At 42.6% G+C, this 16,193-nt stretch overlaps 1 protein-coding gene across 1 annotated transcript in view; it reads left to right on the top strand.

Moving 5' to 3' along the window:
* The first annotated feature begins 635 nt into the window (after positions 1-635).
* Positions 636-16,193, top strand: part of LOC145408504 (protein FAM200C-like) — a 121,436-nt gene continuing 105,878 nt past the window's right edge. The window contains exon 1 of the mRNA XM_080279237.1: positions 636-682. Coding sequence (XP_080135363.1) covers positions 636-682 — 47 coding nt within the window. The remainder of the gene's footprint in view (positions 683-16,193) is intronic.

Genomic DNA, 16,193 nt, shown 5'->3' with positions numbered 1-16,193 from the left:
TCAATTTTCGCGAGTGATTTTTGGCACGTATACACGGGACACCTTCCTCTATTACTCCACAAGATGCCAAGCAGGGACAATGCCTTACACTGCATAACCTCTCCCCCCCCTGCACGCCATTGTCTCGGCAATTCATCTGTTACCAGTGACCTGGCCAATAAAGACATTCAGGGCCAGAGTGATTCCTCAATCAATGACAATGTGGAGGACAAAGTTTACATAGCATTAGAGGAAGAAACAGTCAGAAATGATGATCAGGTAATGTGGGAAAAAAAGGTCATGAATGGTGATGGGTTAGTGAGTGAAACAATGCTTATAATGCCTATATTACTGTTTGAAAACCATTATACTCTTGTACTACATATAAATTCGTGACAAGTAAATAAATAAATACTGTTTATGAGTGGATAAAATAGTTACCTTCCCATAGAACTCATTTTCTTTGGTGCCAGCCTGTTAGAAAACCCAGTCAGGTAAGGAGGTTCTCATACCTGGATCGAGTATTTTAAACCTCAGGTGAACGATTTCTCTATGAATTTTCGATGTTTCTCACCAAAAGCGAATGTTTGAGCCTAAAAAAAAAAAGGTCCAAAAATGTCGGAACTGGGGCATACCACTGCCCAGAAAACGTCGTGATGGGGCGGGGTAAGGAGGAAGTAGATGCCAAGCTTGAGCAGCAGAAGTATGAGATGACAGTGCATCTTGCTACTAGCCTCAAGGGTGCTGCAATGGAAATTCTGGGGCCAGATGTCAGTAGAGGAGAGTATGCAGATGGAGGATGCAGCATGCAACCAGTGTTGCTGCCTGCGGTGGAATGCAGTGCAACCATCTTAGGAAGAAATTTCCATGTTGGGCCCTGTGACTGGGAACTGCTGGAGTCAGTGGGACCTTCTCATTTGAACAGCGGACTACTGGAGCATCAGTGGGAGACATCTGATGGCCTCAGCAAGTACTAGCAACTGCTGGTTCCAAAGAAGATGAGGTCCGAGATCTAGGATGAGTCCCATAACCAGATCACTAGTGCGCACCTAGGAGTGAAGAAAACTCTAAGCCAGCTGCGACAGAGGTTCTACTGGATTGGCATGAGTCAGGATGTTGAAGAGTGGTGTTGGGCCTGTGGTGTGTGTTGTGCCAAGAAGGGACCCAGGAAACGTGGTTGCATCCCTCTTCAACTGTACCAAGTGGGTACACCGATGGAAAGAGTCATGGTGGACACTGTTGGACCTCTGCCATTCACTGAGGGAGCAAACCAGTATATATGTTTCGCCAGAAGCCTATGCCATGCCCAATCAAGAGGCTGCGACTGTTACTCAGGCATTGGTTGACTAGTTTCTCTGTTGTTTTGGGATGCCACAAGAGCTACATTCAGACTAGGGTAGAAGCTTCGAGTCTGCTGTGTTCCATGAGTGCTGCAAGTTATTGGGGATGAAGAAGACCAGGACGACCCCACTAAGGCCACAGTCAGATGGGATGGTGTAGATATTAAACTGGTCCCTAGGAAAATAACTGGAGAAGTACTGCATAGAGGGACAGAGAGAATGGGACCAGAAATTTCCTGCACTGCTGATGGCATATTGGTTTGCATCCCATGAGTCTACCAGCTATACCACAGCAAAACTGATGTTGGGCCACAAGTTACATTTACCCTTTGACTTGTTAATGGGAAGACCATCTGGTGAAGAGCTGCCTACAGATACCTCCAGCTGTGCGAAGCATCTTCAGGAAAGGCTGACTGAGGTGCATCATCAAGTGCGAGGAGCCCTTAAGTTTTCAGGAGAGGTGACGTGCAAGTATGATGCCAAGGCAAGTGAGGTGAGCTTCAAGGATGGTGACCAAGTTTGGTTATAAAATCCTCAGTGAAAGAACGGACAGTCACAGAAGCTGCAGAGCCCATGGGACAGGCCTTACACCGTGCTGGACCGCCTATTTGACGTAAGGTATCGGATTAGGGGAGGCAGGAAGTCTCGCCCAAAGGTGGTACATGTGAACTGTCTGTGGCAGTAACATGGGCCAGGACATTACAGCTGGGATGTCTCTGGGGAATCGTGCTCTCCTGCAGCCAAGGATGTTGAGGAGGACCAAGGAGGTGAAGTGCAAGAGGATGGTGACAGTTTCCCAAGAGAAGAAGTGAATCAGGAAGAGGACCAAGACCTTCCTGGATGAGTGGACTGTGTAGAGGAGCAAGGACACCATCGGAAGCGGAATAGAAGACCTGATAAGTTGAAGCATTATTTTGAGTTTAGTTAGATGTGTCATTAGAATTAAGGTCTATGTTTGCATATGTTGTGTAGTTTTGTCGGGACAACAAAGGACTAGGGAGGGGGCAGTGTTAAGAGTGAGATTTGCCAGTTTGGTAGCTGAGCAGCTTCTTGACGTTTCCCAGTGTTTATCATAAGCCAGTGTCGGTACGAGTCAGAGTTGCCAGTTTGCTTGCTGTTTGTGAGCGGAGTTGTTTCATAAGTTATGCATTAATTTTTATGCTCTTTTTCTCAATAATGTTTTATTTATGTGATTGTTAAATTATGTCATTTAATTTAATTTTGTATGAAAAATAACTTACAGTGTTTTGGCATGGTTTGGATATCTCCAAGTTGGCGACTGTTGTTCTCGTACAATATAGAAAACGCTAGAATATAGGAGTCTTATATAAGGATGGGGAAGAGACTAGAGCAAGTTCAGTCAGTTTTCAGGTCAGTTTGAGTGTAGTGCAGTGTCAGTGAAGTTTGCATATTTTTAGTACTTGTGAAAACAGTGAAGTGTTGTTGGCAAACAGTGAAGTGTTATTGAAGTTTGTGTATCATCGGCACTTGTGAAAATAGTGAAATGTTGTTGTCAAGCATTAAGTGTGATTTCAGTTAATAAAGTCTGTATAGCTCCAGTGCTTGTGAAAACAGTGAAGTGAAGTTGGAACGCATTAAGTGTAATTACTTGGAAAATAAAGACAGTTAACTTAAAAAGCCAATGTTTGTTTACAAAGCCTAAGCTGATCTTGTGTACTGTACACCTAAAGGCTGACCATAGGAAGAGCAACTCGCTGGGCAATGTCCTTCCTGTACTGAACTACTCCTGTAGGAGCCTGTGGCAGTGTGGGACGGGGATGTAACATCTTGTTTGGCTTCATTTTTTTGGTCTTTCTCTTTTCTTTAATGGTGGCAGGTCTACCTTTCAGAATTAACCAGTTCTGACCAAATTTGGACACAATGATCATCCTATGACCTAATTGTGTCAGCAAGGTTTTGGTTACTAGGCAACTACTCATTGCCTAGCAACAGCCGATAAACCTCTTTTTTCACACTTTTTGTGCTTTGAGCTGTAGAAGAATTACTAATGGGCGTAGAAAACTTTGACTTCTATATATAAAATCTAGAGACCATTTCCTATCGGAAGTGTGCCATCCATTTTCCTTTCTCTCCTAGTTTTTGAGAGGCCTTAGTGTCCCTAGCAACCAGTACTGGTTTTCAAAAATGACCACCCCTAGTTCCCCAGCAGCTCGATGGAGGTAAATGAAACTTTGCATGTTTATAAACATTGACTGGTACTACAACTTTCTATTGCACACCTATGTGCTACATTGGACAGGTCAAGGGGTCAAAGGTAATCAAATGCAAAAACAGTGAAAATAGCTAACATCATGGCTATGCTAGCACGATATGCCATAGCTCCAAAGATTATTAAGTCAGGACTATGATTCTTGGGTGGAATGTTGCACTGAAGTTCCTCCATACAAAAATGACATTTAGTGTCAAAACTTGCTTCCTGTCACTGGCAGCATCACTTAGTTGTACCTCTGGTGAGCCATTCTGCGAATTTCAAGTTCTCTAGCTCCACAGTGGTTGGATGGAATCGAATGAAACTTTGCATGCTAACTGACATTAATGAGAACTGCAAGTGTGATTTGGAAATTCGTGACCTATATCCTCCACGTCAGGGGTTAAATGTCATAAAATGCACTTCAGCAGAAAATCGTTAAAATCATGACTAGACTTACATGAAATGCTAAGGATCTGAAGGTTATTGACCCAGAACCATGATTCTTGGATGGGATGTTTACCTTCGGTACTGCCATACAGGAGTGACTTTTCATAACTCACTTCCAGTGACTGACAAAGCTTGGTCTGCTTAGAGTTGGCCATTGTCACCTGCCGGCTTCCCCCTTTGAATTGTGGCAGGAACTTCTACCCTTCAGAATCAACCGATTCCTACCAAACCTGGAAACAATGACCATCCAATGACCTAGTTGTGTCCTTCAGGTTTTGGTTGCTAGGCAACTATTCGTTTCCTACCAACAGCCGAAAAACCACTTTTTTCATACTTATCACTTGTTGACCTGTAGAAGCATTACTAACGGGCATAGGTACCTCTGACTTGTTCAGGCATAACCTTGAGGTCATTGCCTATCGGAAGTGTGCCATCCATTATCCTCCCTCTCTTAGGTTTCGAGTGGCAACCCTGCAAATATTGGCCTTAGTGACCCTAGCAACTAGTACCGGTTTTCAGAAATACCCGGGTAGTTCTCCAGCAGCTGGATGGAGGTGAATGAAACTTTGCATGCTCATAGACATTGACTAGCACTACAGCTTATTGTACACCTATTTGCTACATTGGCCAAGTCAGGGGTCAAAGGTCATCAGTGAAAATAGCCAAAATCATGACTATGCATGTGCATAATGCTAAGGTTCCAAATTAAGCCAGGGCCACGGTTCTTGAGTGGAATGTTGCACTGGAGTACCTCCATATGGAAATGACTTTTAACCCCTTAACCGCGGGGCGTCACTTTCGTAACGCTCGGCCACAATGGATCATGCCGCGGGGCATCACTTTTGTGATTCTGTGTTATTTTGAATTATCCCGGGCTCTCAGGTGGTGGCTTGTATCATCTATCAGTACTGCCAATGTCCAACACTAGTCAGCACTCCAAATCTCATCTGTACTCCCATCCATTGTTGACAATTTAGCAATTTTACCCCCTTCGTGACTCCTCTCCCTACCTGCCCTCCAATACCCTGTCCTCTAACCTCCCACGCCGCGCTGCGCTACGCAAATTTCCCCCGGATTTTTCCACAGATTTCATCCATTGAAATAAGCCCTATGCCCTATACTTATACAAAATAATATATACCAAAAAAAAAACAGGTAAGTGATAGTGTTATACACCAGAAATTGGCTAATTATCACCTGACAAAACCTCACGTGCATTCATTCGCTGCATTACCACGGTAATTTCCCCTTTGAATTATGCCTTGTAATCGATGTCTGTAATAAAAATATATATCAGAAAGTAAGGGAGAATCCTAATTGACATTTACATTCACCTGGAACTACCTATTTCTTTATGTATTGCCAAGATTTTCTACCTATAAAAAATTAGCATGTAAGTTAGCAGCAGTCAGCCTAAAGTGTCACTGTCAACCCTTCCTTTCTCAGATAAGCCGCGGCATTTAGTTCCTTGTCCTCCGCTGTAGAGAAACAATGTCGCACTCGCGCCCCTCCGTTCCTGCCGCTTCTGCGCCCATTGCAAAGGGCCCCGTGACCTCTACTCCTAAGAAAAGTAGTGAGGCAAGCAGGAAAGACCTTAGTGACTCTGCAGTGGCACGTGAACTGGCAGAATTGTCCATGGTTATGATGGACAGCGACTTTGACGATTTGGGTGAATCTTGTGATGAGCCGGGTGAGGTTATCGTGCCAGAAACAGCAACAACGAGTGCTACAGTGTCTGAATTAGTGTCTAGCTCCAAGGGAAAGGAGCCTTTAGTGCAGCAAGGACAGGAATTTGGGAAGGGAGTGAAAAGGCGGCGTGTTAGCCCCAGAACAATGCCCCCACGTGACCCAGCCCGCCATGAGTCACGAGTGCATTCACCTCCCCGTTCCCCAAGCCCCACTTCACTCATTTCTTCATCATCGTCGGCTGAGTTATCTCCGGAGTCTTCGTCGTCAGAGTCACCACCAGCATCAACAGTGAAGGCAGGCCGTAGAGGTAAATCAAGGAGAGTGAAAAGTAGTGTAGCTAGTAGGGTAAGGGCTGCTAGTGCTGTACGGCAACCAAGGGTCAGTGCGAGTGACCTTGACCGAGATAAATCTGCCTCACAGCCAATCTCCACCACCACCACCACAACCCGCCCTACACCGCCACAACAGGGAATCCTGGATGCCTTCGCGTGGACGGAAGGGTCAGATTTTGTGCCAGAAAATTTAGTTTTTGATGAGAGCTCCTCAGGAGTTTAGCCTGCCTTCACTATGGACGAAAATGCTGAGTGTGTCGACTACCTTTTGGCCTTCCTAGATGACGAAGTCATGCAGCACATATGTGATGAGACCAACAGGTATGAATCACAATGTGCTGCAAGTGGTACAGGTGCAGCCAAGATGCAACAGTGGTCCATGCTGGGAGTGCAGGAGCTGTATGTGTTCTTTGCCCTCATGCTTCTCATGCCACACTCCAAGAAGCATGAGTTGGAAGAATACTGGTCCATGGACCCCTTACTACCCTCACCCACCTTCAATAAGTACATGGCCAGAGATCGCTTCCGGAACATCATGGGAAACCTGCACTTTGCCGACAATGATGTATCTTCCCAAACCGACCCACTCTGGAAGATCCAGGAGATTCTGAGCAGAATGAAGGATAAGTTTATGTCATTCTTCCACCCCTTTCAGAAGGTTGTCATTGACGAACCCTTGGTTTTGTTCAGAGGACGTCTTCGGTTTGTTCAGTACATTCCAAGCAAATGCCATCGCTTTGGAATTAAGTTCTTTGTACTGTGCGACTGTAAGACGGGGTACATCCTTGACTTCGTCATATATTCAGCCAGCACTGTCGATCTGGATAAAACACACCCCCTTGGCTTCTCAGGCTGTGTAGTGAAAGTGCTCCTAGAAAAGTATTTTGGTGGGAATCATGTGCTGTATACAGACAACTACTATACAGCACCAAAACTTGCCAAATACCTTTCCGAGCACGGCATTGGCTCCTGCGGCACTGTGAAAAGTAATCGTGCCCACTTCCCCAAATTCCCAGAGGCAGGAACGTCGCAGCGAGGAGACGTGCACCTACGCAAGTCTGAGAAGATGCTGGCAATACGGTGGCATGACAAGAGGGTCGTGCACATGCTCGCCACCGTACATAAGGGGGAGATGAGAGACAGTGGGAAGGTCGACCGTAGGACAGGCGAACCTGTGATGAAACCTGATGCTGTGTTGGACTATATCAACATGCGGCTGGTGGACAAGTCCGACATGATGATTGGTGAGATCGACTGCCTCAGGAAGAATACTAGGTGGTACAGGAAAGTTTTTCTGCATCTCATAGATATGACGATGCTGAACGCCTTCATCCTGTACAAGATGAAGGTCAAGCCACCCAAGTCCTTCTCCCTGAGGTTGTTCGCCAGGACTTGTGTCCAGCAGCTGCTGGAAAGATATGGTAGGGTGACAGCAGCAACTCCAAGGCACCATCCAGTAACACTTCCCGATCGACTTGAGCAGAGGGCGTATATGGATCGGCACAGACTTGAGCTTATGCCTGCCACAGGGAAAAGGAAGGCTGCAATTCGCAGGTGTCAGGTATGTGCGCATACCACCCGCCGCACACCTGAGCACAAACGCACCTCTTGGCAGTGTGCTGAGTGCCAGGTTCCCCTCTGTGTTATCTGCTTCTTCGATTACCACAGCCAGAAGCAGTTCTAACAGTGCAAGTGTGGAAGCAGAATGATTTGGAAATAATGTGTAAATAATGCATAAATAATGTGTAAATAATGTGTAAATAGCAGGTGAAAGCAATGGATGTTCAGTACATATGACTGAACAGTGTATTACAGTTTTATCTTAGTGAAAGTGACAGTGAATAACATAGTGTAAGTAAAATAGAAGGGTAAAATATTGAAAATAGAATAGAAAGTGTAAATACTAATGTAAGTAATTAGTAATATAAGAATATGAGTACAAATAATTTATGTTATAACAGTGAAAGTGAATCTGTGGCTCTCTACGTATTTTACTGAATGAAAAATTGAAGGACTTCAGTGACAATAAACTAATACGACTGAAGGAAACTTATGGAGAAAGACTCCAGATATATATAAGTGTGATATAGTAATAGAAATATAAAGTGTGAGGGGTTTTATGAATAATAAATGACAGAGTACCAAGAGAGAACTAGCGCAAGTTCGACGATCAGACGCGCTCGTAATTTCCATTGCTTTCACAGTGTTTTTTTTTGGAGTATGGATGCCAAACTACTTGAAAATCATAGAATAGTGTTTATAGTGTTTATATCTGGCTGTGGTAATCATATTACGGGTTGTCGGGAAGTGTAAAGTGGAGACTTCGTTACCCTACTTCAGAGGTCTCCACAAGTCTTACGGTAACTGGTAACCGACAAAGGCTCAACAAACATTCCAGGAGAAAGCTGAAGGTATGTGCCATAAGCATATGTAATTTTATTATTCTAGGACTAATAACTGATTTTTGGCAAATATTTTTTGAGAGTCTGTCGGAGCCCGAATAACCCCGCGGGACACGCAAAACATTGGTAAACATGCCCGCGGTGTAGGGGTTAATGTCGAAACTCACTTTCTGTTGTTGGCAGCGCCACCTATAGTTTGTACCTCGGGTGGGCCATTGCGCATTTTTCAAGTCCTCTAGTTCCACATTAGGTGGATTGAATCGAACGAAACTTTGGATGCCTACAGACATTAATGAATACTACCAGTGTGCTTCGTACATCCATGACCTATATCCACCAGGTTAGGGTTCAAAGGCCATCAAGTGCAAAAAAATATGAACAATACTTAAATTGCGACAATGCTTTTGTAAAATGCGAAGGCTCCAAAGGATATTGACCTGGGGCCATGAATCTTGGATGGAATATTGTCCAGGGATGCCTTTTTCAGGACCGAGTTTGGGTGCCAAAACATACTTCTGGTCACTGGCAGCACAGTTGTGAGTGGTTATAAAATGATTTTTCATACCGAAACTCACTTCCGGTCACTGACAAAGCTTGGTCCACTTAGAGCTAGCTATCATCGCCTACCGGCTTGTTTTCATATAAATCATGCTGTCAGTAAACGATTTTATGCAAATTAGGGGCTATTTTTTGTCGTCAGGAGATTGGTCAAGGGAATATATAACCTATCTAGTTCGGAAAGTCTCTGCCTAGCCAAATATATTGTCTGTGAATGGCAAGAACCTAAATAAAAAGTATGTCGGCAGACTGATGAGGAAGAGCTGGTGGAGCTTGGTGGGTCGGTAGGCCGGCATGATGTAATTCAAAAATGGGAGAACAGAAAATGGGTGGTGTAATTAGAGGCTTTACAAAACCCTGTTTCATAGGTCTGCCACCAGGTGGTCTAGCGTCGCCCAACCTCGATTAAATGTTTTTGTGGGATATTAAAGACCTGTGAAACTGTACCTAATACTAAGTTAATAATAATGTGGCTATTTATAGGAATCTTTTTTCCTATTCAGTCAAGTGATATATACTGTATACCTGTAAAGAAAGAAGAACCAGGCTTTCAGAGAATCTTAGTCTATCTTAGCTTGGGAACTAAAATAGTGTGTTGTCTGTTAATATATATTTGAATAAATCATGTGCAATTAGTAAAAGATTACCTTCAGGACTTCTGATGTGTGTGTTTTACCATGCTTTAAAAAGTAAGCTGTTCCACTGAAAATTATGTACTTAATGAATGCTTACAGTTAATTAAAACAATACGGTAATGCGGTACGACAGTTTAATCACAGCCGAGTGCGGGAAGGAGACTGGTCCAGCGCACTTACTAAACTGTGCAATGAAATCAGGGAAACCTTTTAAAGAATAGACCGTTCCAGAATTATGGGAGTTTCTCAAAGTAAGAGGTGTACCATATTCAGGATACAGCAAGGAAAAGCTCAAACAGATGGTGAAAAATGCCTTGCAAAATCCAGACTTATTTCAAGTAACAGAACCCACAGACAGGGATGCATCAACATCGTCAGGAGAAAAGTTATCGTAGGCGAACACGAAATTATATTTCCAGACCCAAATGGACTAGCAGCATGGGAGGACAACCTGAAGTCAGTGCCTCACATAACAACTGCTTATTGCCTTATTTACTTGCTAACAAAAGGAGGATGGTCTTCAAGCAGAGTTAGTGAATATGAAAGAGAGGCTACCAAATGTTCAAGGATGGCCACATATATGGTGTAAAAATTAAACATGTTGCATGTGTTCATTTTCACCCCACTCTACAAAATGTCTCGAACAGAGACATGGTTTCTCGTGGCCCTTCACCCAAGTTGTCGCCTGCACCTGTCTTCCCACAGTTTTCTTCGCCTTGGTTCCTTTTTTAGAGATGGGAATCTAGCCAATCCCTTCACGTCAGCCATATAAGCTTAGCTTTTGACGCTTTTCGTAGAGTCCAATTTGTAATCGGCAACTGCACACCCAAATGTTGTCAAGCTACGCTGCTAAGATCGTTCAGACGTCCAACAAGTGCTGCCAAATCTACAGCTTCATATCGATTTTCTTTAGTGGATACTAACGAATGACAAATATTTTACTCACTGTTATCTTGCTTTATAGATGGTTCTAGTAAAATTGCCTATGTTTTGTCTCTATGTCATGCTTACAGAGATGAGTAAACTGACGAAAGCTAAGTTTACAAAATGGTACTTATGCTATAGTATATATAATCAAAAGGCTCGCATCTAGTAATTTCCTTGTATCATCAGAGTTGGGCGACGGAAGCGAACTTAATGGCAGATTTCTGAAACAGGATCCGGTGAAGTATCTAACTAGAGAAAGCTGGGATAGGGGGAATGGACTGCAGAGTGATGGAGGGGGGGGGGGTGCAAAATGAGAGTACAAAATGAAAGCAAGCAGCAACAGGTCTATTGGTCCTTTCGTGGCTTTCCTGTGGAGTAGGTTATAAGTGACGTATTCATAACTAAGAGCAATAGACAATGACAGAGAAGTAGCAATTTGCTGCACATATAGCCCAGCTGGTAGTGGGATGGAGTAAAGTTGGGAAAAATCACATACTACTGCTACTACTACTACTACTACTACTAAGAATAATAATAATAAATTATTATTATTATTATTATTATTATTAAGTTTCACCACGTAAATGGCGAGGTTTATTGTTTTCGTATTATTATTATTTTTCTCTGCACTTTTTTCATAGATCTTGATGATATACAGGCAGGTAAGCTAGGGTAACCCAAGTACTTGAGCCAAATACCCATTTTTGAGGGTCATACCAATTTTTGGTGCAAAAATTGTATATTTGAAATTGAAATATCTCAAACACTAATTGAGATATAGCTATTTCGTTAAAAATCCTGAGATAAAACAGTTTGCTGAGAATTAAGCTGAATATTTTTCCATTTAACCTAGCTGTGGACAGTACTGTATTCAAATCTTCTCGGTGTTTTCTTTCTCGCACGTTTTAGAGAAAACCACAAAAGCTGTCAAGCCGTAACTTTACAGAAATATAGCTGTGGCCCCTCTTATTATCTGAAAGGAATATGGTTACACTTAAGCATACAGTTAGCCAGTTATTGACGACCATGTAAAATGCGTTCTTCTACACGATTGTCTTCAGATCTTGTTAATGTTAGCCAAGAAGCTACCTTAGGCTAATCTAAGTACATGTTCCAAATATGAATGATCTTGAACTGCTTTTAAAGGCCACAGACAATACTAATAATAATAACAATTATTATTATTATTATCATTATATTATTATTATTATTATTATTATTATTTGATGTGTAGAGTAGAAGAAAAGTAGTGTTTGGAAAGGAGCAAGCGGGACGGGCTGGTGAATGATAAGGGGGGTGGGGGTAAGTCTGGGTAAAATACCCTGTGATGCCGGATATTATAGATTGGTCAGTATGGGAGAGGAGGTATCTCAGCTAAAAGTTTTTTATCAAGTAGAATAATAACGACAACGGTAACAAAGTATGCGCGCCACATTCTCATGCAACTGACTTCTTAAACATGCAAGGAAAGAAAAAAAAAAAAAGTACAATATTAAAAGGCTAATTCACACTGTCTCCTAAGTCAACATTATGAATTGATCTCCCTTCCACACCTGCCGAGTACGTGCGTGTGTGTGTGTGTGTGTGTGTGTGTGTGTGTGTGTGTGTGAAAATGGATGTGTAGTTTACTCGCTTTACGAGTAACTTGGAGATTTTCGCCGTTGTGCAGCCAATTTCCCGTAGTTCATTGTCGGAATATGAAAATACTTCGCTATACGTCTTTTCCATAGCACGTTTTTGTAACTAACACCAAATTCCAGTGTTTTTCTTATTACATCTCAACATTCAACATGGAAAGACGGAAATTTTACGTCGTCTCGTTTAATATAATTAGAGGACATTTTTATATTCTACTTCCAATTTAACTCTCTCATGGTCTGGACAACTTTTTTATTTCACTTAATGCCGAACAGTTGTAGCCTATCCACCTGAGACTGAGCCATAAGAGAGTGCCATACTAACATATTACACAACGTGCAAACTAACCTGACAAAGATCCGTCCCTTCGTTCACCTCACTTTATTGCCTGGTGTTGTCATATTGAAGGATAAACTATTAATCAAGGAGTCTCATTCCTGCCTCATAAGTGAAGCTCACTGACCTTTACACAACAAAGACAATATCCATATTCTGGGGGTGGTCCAGTTCCGTCAGATGAAATCAAACCGCTATTTTATATCATCCAATATGTGAATCGAAACTACCTTAACATAGCCTAACATTGCCACCTTTCCATCATGAATGCTGGGTTGTAGCAAACACTCTACACCGAAATATAGTGCTGGTCATGAAATACCATTAAAAGGACGTAGAGTTGTAGCATTGTCTTTTCCTGTCAATGATAGGGCGAAAATCTTGGTCAGGTTAGGGTAAAAAAGGAACTATAGTCGTGCCTCACCCATACTGATGACCTATAAATCCCAGTGTTCAGTGGCTTCTAGTGCATGACGTCAGAGCTGTAGTGTGAGGTGGAAGTGTGTGTGTGTGTGTGTGTGTGTGTGTGTGTGTATAGGGGGATCGAAGGGTATCACAGCAATATGACTGTTGTTCTCGTACGTTCACCTCTTTGCTCTTGTCCGCCACTGACTGGTTATTTGTAAATTTTGTTTGCATTAATCCTTGGCGTGGCACTGGTGAGGGACGCCTTCATAGAGATAACATTCGAATTGGAAGCTTTGTCTATGACTATTATTACTCTTTTTCCTACGAGGGACCTTCCTAAGCTGAATACATTTGCCAGACGGTAGTGTGGATGAAATAAAAAGGACGAAACAGTTAAAGTCTTTTAACACTGTGTGATGGTCACTTTTTTGCATCCTGTTTGTGAAGATGACGCTGTTAAATTCTTGAAGCAGAACGCGTAATGTATTGTTTTTTTCTTGCTGGTTTCGGTGCTAGAGAAGGATGTTTTCAGGTGGTTGCACTGGTATAACTAGGGGGTGGCGCTGCCCGGTAATACAAATATCCCTCATCTACCTCCCTATCCCCCGAGAGGAGGAGGACTGGCTTCAGGAGATGGATAGCTTAAACCTGTAGTCCTCTGGGTTCACATTCAAATGAACCTGGAGTTGCAGCTACTACTAATACTACTACTTGATGTTACCAGATGAATTAAGGCCTCTCTTATTTAAAGGGTTAATGAAGGTTATATGTTGCCTCTCCTACTCAAAAACTATTTCCTCACTCAAAGAAAACTATCATGCATTAGAAATAATATAGATGAAAGTCTTAATAATCGTCCAGATCACATAAAACTGAGTTTAGTTTAATCGAACTCGTCTAAAAAATCATAAACGACTTGCGTGACTTGGTGAGAAAAATATAGATAGCTTGAGTCTCCATGGAAAAATTGGTTCGAGCGAGCGGCCAAAGTCAAGATGAAACTTGGGATGAAGATGAAGTCAAGTTATCATTATCAGAACCAAGTGACATTCACCTGATTTTTTATTCTGCATATAAGTTAAGTAAATAAATGTTGAGGTGCTGACAGAGACGCACTTTCACGTAATAGCACCAATATAACGGCGACTCCACTGCCAGGCTGTACAAACGTCCCTCAGTGTCCTCCCTGTCCCGGAAGGGAGAATAGTGAACTGTGGAACAAGGGCCAATGCGGTCTGCAGTCCACTGGGTTCACGTTTCAGACTGCTACTACCACCACCAAATCAAGCGGCATTAAGAATTACGAGCATTCTAAAAGCTTGTTGAAATGTTGCACAACTCGTTTGTTTTGCTTCAGAAGTTAAAGTGAGCTGATCACGATAGGTTCGTTCTATTTACGGCATGTTTACCGTTCTAACACATGGTGAAGTGCTCAGTGACGAAGAACAATTCACTTTGGCAGAGTAAATTCTCCAAATAGAAGAATTTTATCCCCAGTGGGAAAGTTGCGTATTGGGAAGACTGAACATACGTTCCTACTGGGCAATATATTTACCTTAAATGAAAAGATAGAAAAAAGCCGTTTTCATTTTTTCACTTCATTTCCAACTGAACTTTAATTTTGAAAATTGTGCGAAAAAAAATCTCCAACCTCACCCTCCCTTCCAGAGAAATGAAGTCACTGTATGTGCAGCGAGGCTGGATGGGGAAATTGAAAATATGAGTGCATTTAAGAACTTGGATAGTTTCATGTGTAAGGACGGAAGTTTGGAGGATGAAATGCTTGAGAGGTACAGCAGGGAAGAAAGGTTGCTGGTTCGCTCAGGGCAGATGTAAGAAGCTGGGAAGTGTGATTAAACGTAAAAGAGTCGCTTCATGACAGTGTCGAGATACCCACTCTAACGTATGGAAGCGAAGCTTGGACCTTGTTGGAAGAACACAATTCAAGAGTGGGAGCAGTGGAAATGAGTTATTTGAAAAGAGCATGTGGAGTTACATAGAGAGGCAAGTTTACACAGGAGGAAGCGAAGGAGCGTTGTGGTGTGGATGTGGATGTGATAGAAAGCGTCAAAAGAAATGCGTTGAGGAGGCTTTGGCCATGCTGAGAAGATGTAGAGTGAGATACTAACTAGGGGAGTGAATATGAGTGAGGTAGAGGGGGGAGAGAGAGGGGGAGACCGAGGATGAGATGAAAAGATGGAGTACAGAGTCATATGGGAGGGGATGTATTTTCAGGGGAAGGCAGCGAAATGGCGGGGGACAGGGCTACATGGAGGCGAGTTGTCTGTGGCCTCCCCATACGGGATCATGGCGTTTATAGATAGATAGATAGACAGATACATTCGAGTCCTACGCGGAGGACGCCATTTCATTTCAACACCGACAGTATACGAGTTAGAATAAATTTGTCACTACTGTTGTAGGAGAGATATGTACAAAGTAAAGGCTTCACCTTTCTGTGAGCTATTTATATATCGGCTGATCAAAACAGTGAAATTCTCGACAGATCCGACAGCCCATCCTTTACGTTGTACATGAGCTTTTATAACCTCTCATGGCACATACAAAACATTATATAGCAACGCCACGACAAAACAGTAGTTTTAAGCCAGGCAGGTTCAAGCTACACTTAATTCCCTGACATCACCTAAAAACAAACATGCACATTTGCAGGCACACATGGGAGACTGGCACACACACACACACACACACACACACACACACACACACACACACACACACACACACAACTTATACAGAAAATACAGCCTTGCTCCAAACAGGCCAGCCATTACAATTCACTCTTTCCTTTGCCCGTAAGGCAGTGGTTCCCAAACTGGGGGTAAATTACCCCCTGGGGGTAATTTAACGGTTTTCCGAGGGTAATGGAGAGGTGACAGAAAAAACGTTAAGAATCCTGAAAATCAGGCATTAGGATTAATGTTAACTTAGTCTTAGTATGTAAAGTTGTAAAGTAAACCAATTATAATTAATTAATAAAGTTAAACCGAATTACAATAAACATCAAACACTAATATACAGTACCAGGAAAGAAGAAATATGTATCTAAAAGTGTGGCAACTCAAAAGTATTTTGACAGGTATGCTTCAGGACACAAGTCACTCAGTAACCCTGATGACTCATCTACGTGCAGTACGCGTCACTCACTCCCTGAGGCTGCCTCTATTCAGCGTTGACAGACGTGCAGTAATTATCGCAAATACAATAATTTGGCCTCTCGTGCTTCAGGCGATAGCATGCATGCGATAATGCAATAATTTTCGCAAGTA

The sequence above is a fragment of the Coenobita brevimanus genome, chromosome 77 (genome assembly GCF_032717465.1).
Source record: "Coenobita brevimanus isolate Jiangsu-jjx chromosome 77, ASM3271746v2, whole genome shotgun sequence".
Taxonomy (NCBI): Eukaryota; Metazoa; Arthropoda; class Malacostraca; order Decapoda; family Coenobitidae; genus Coenobita; species Coenobita brevimanus.
The sequence above is the reverse complement of the archived record's forward strand: the minus strand, read 5'-3'. Positions and strand labels throughout refer to the sequence as shown.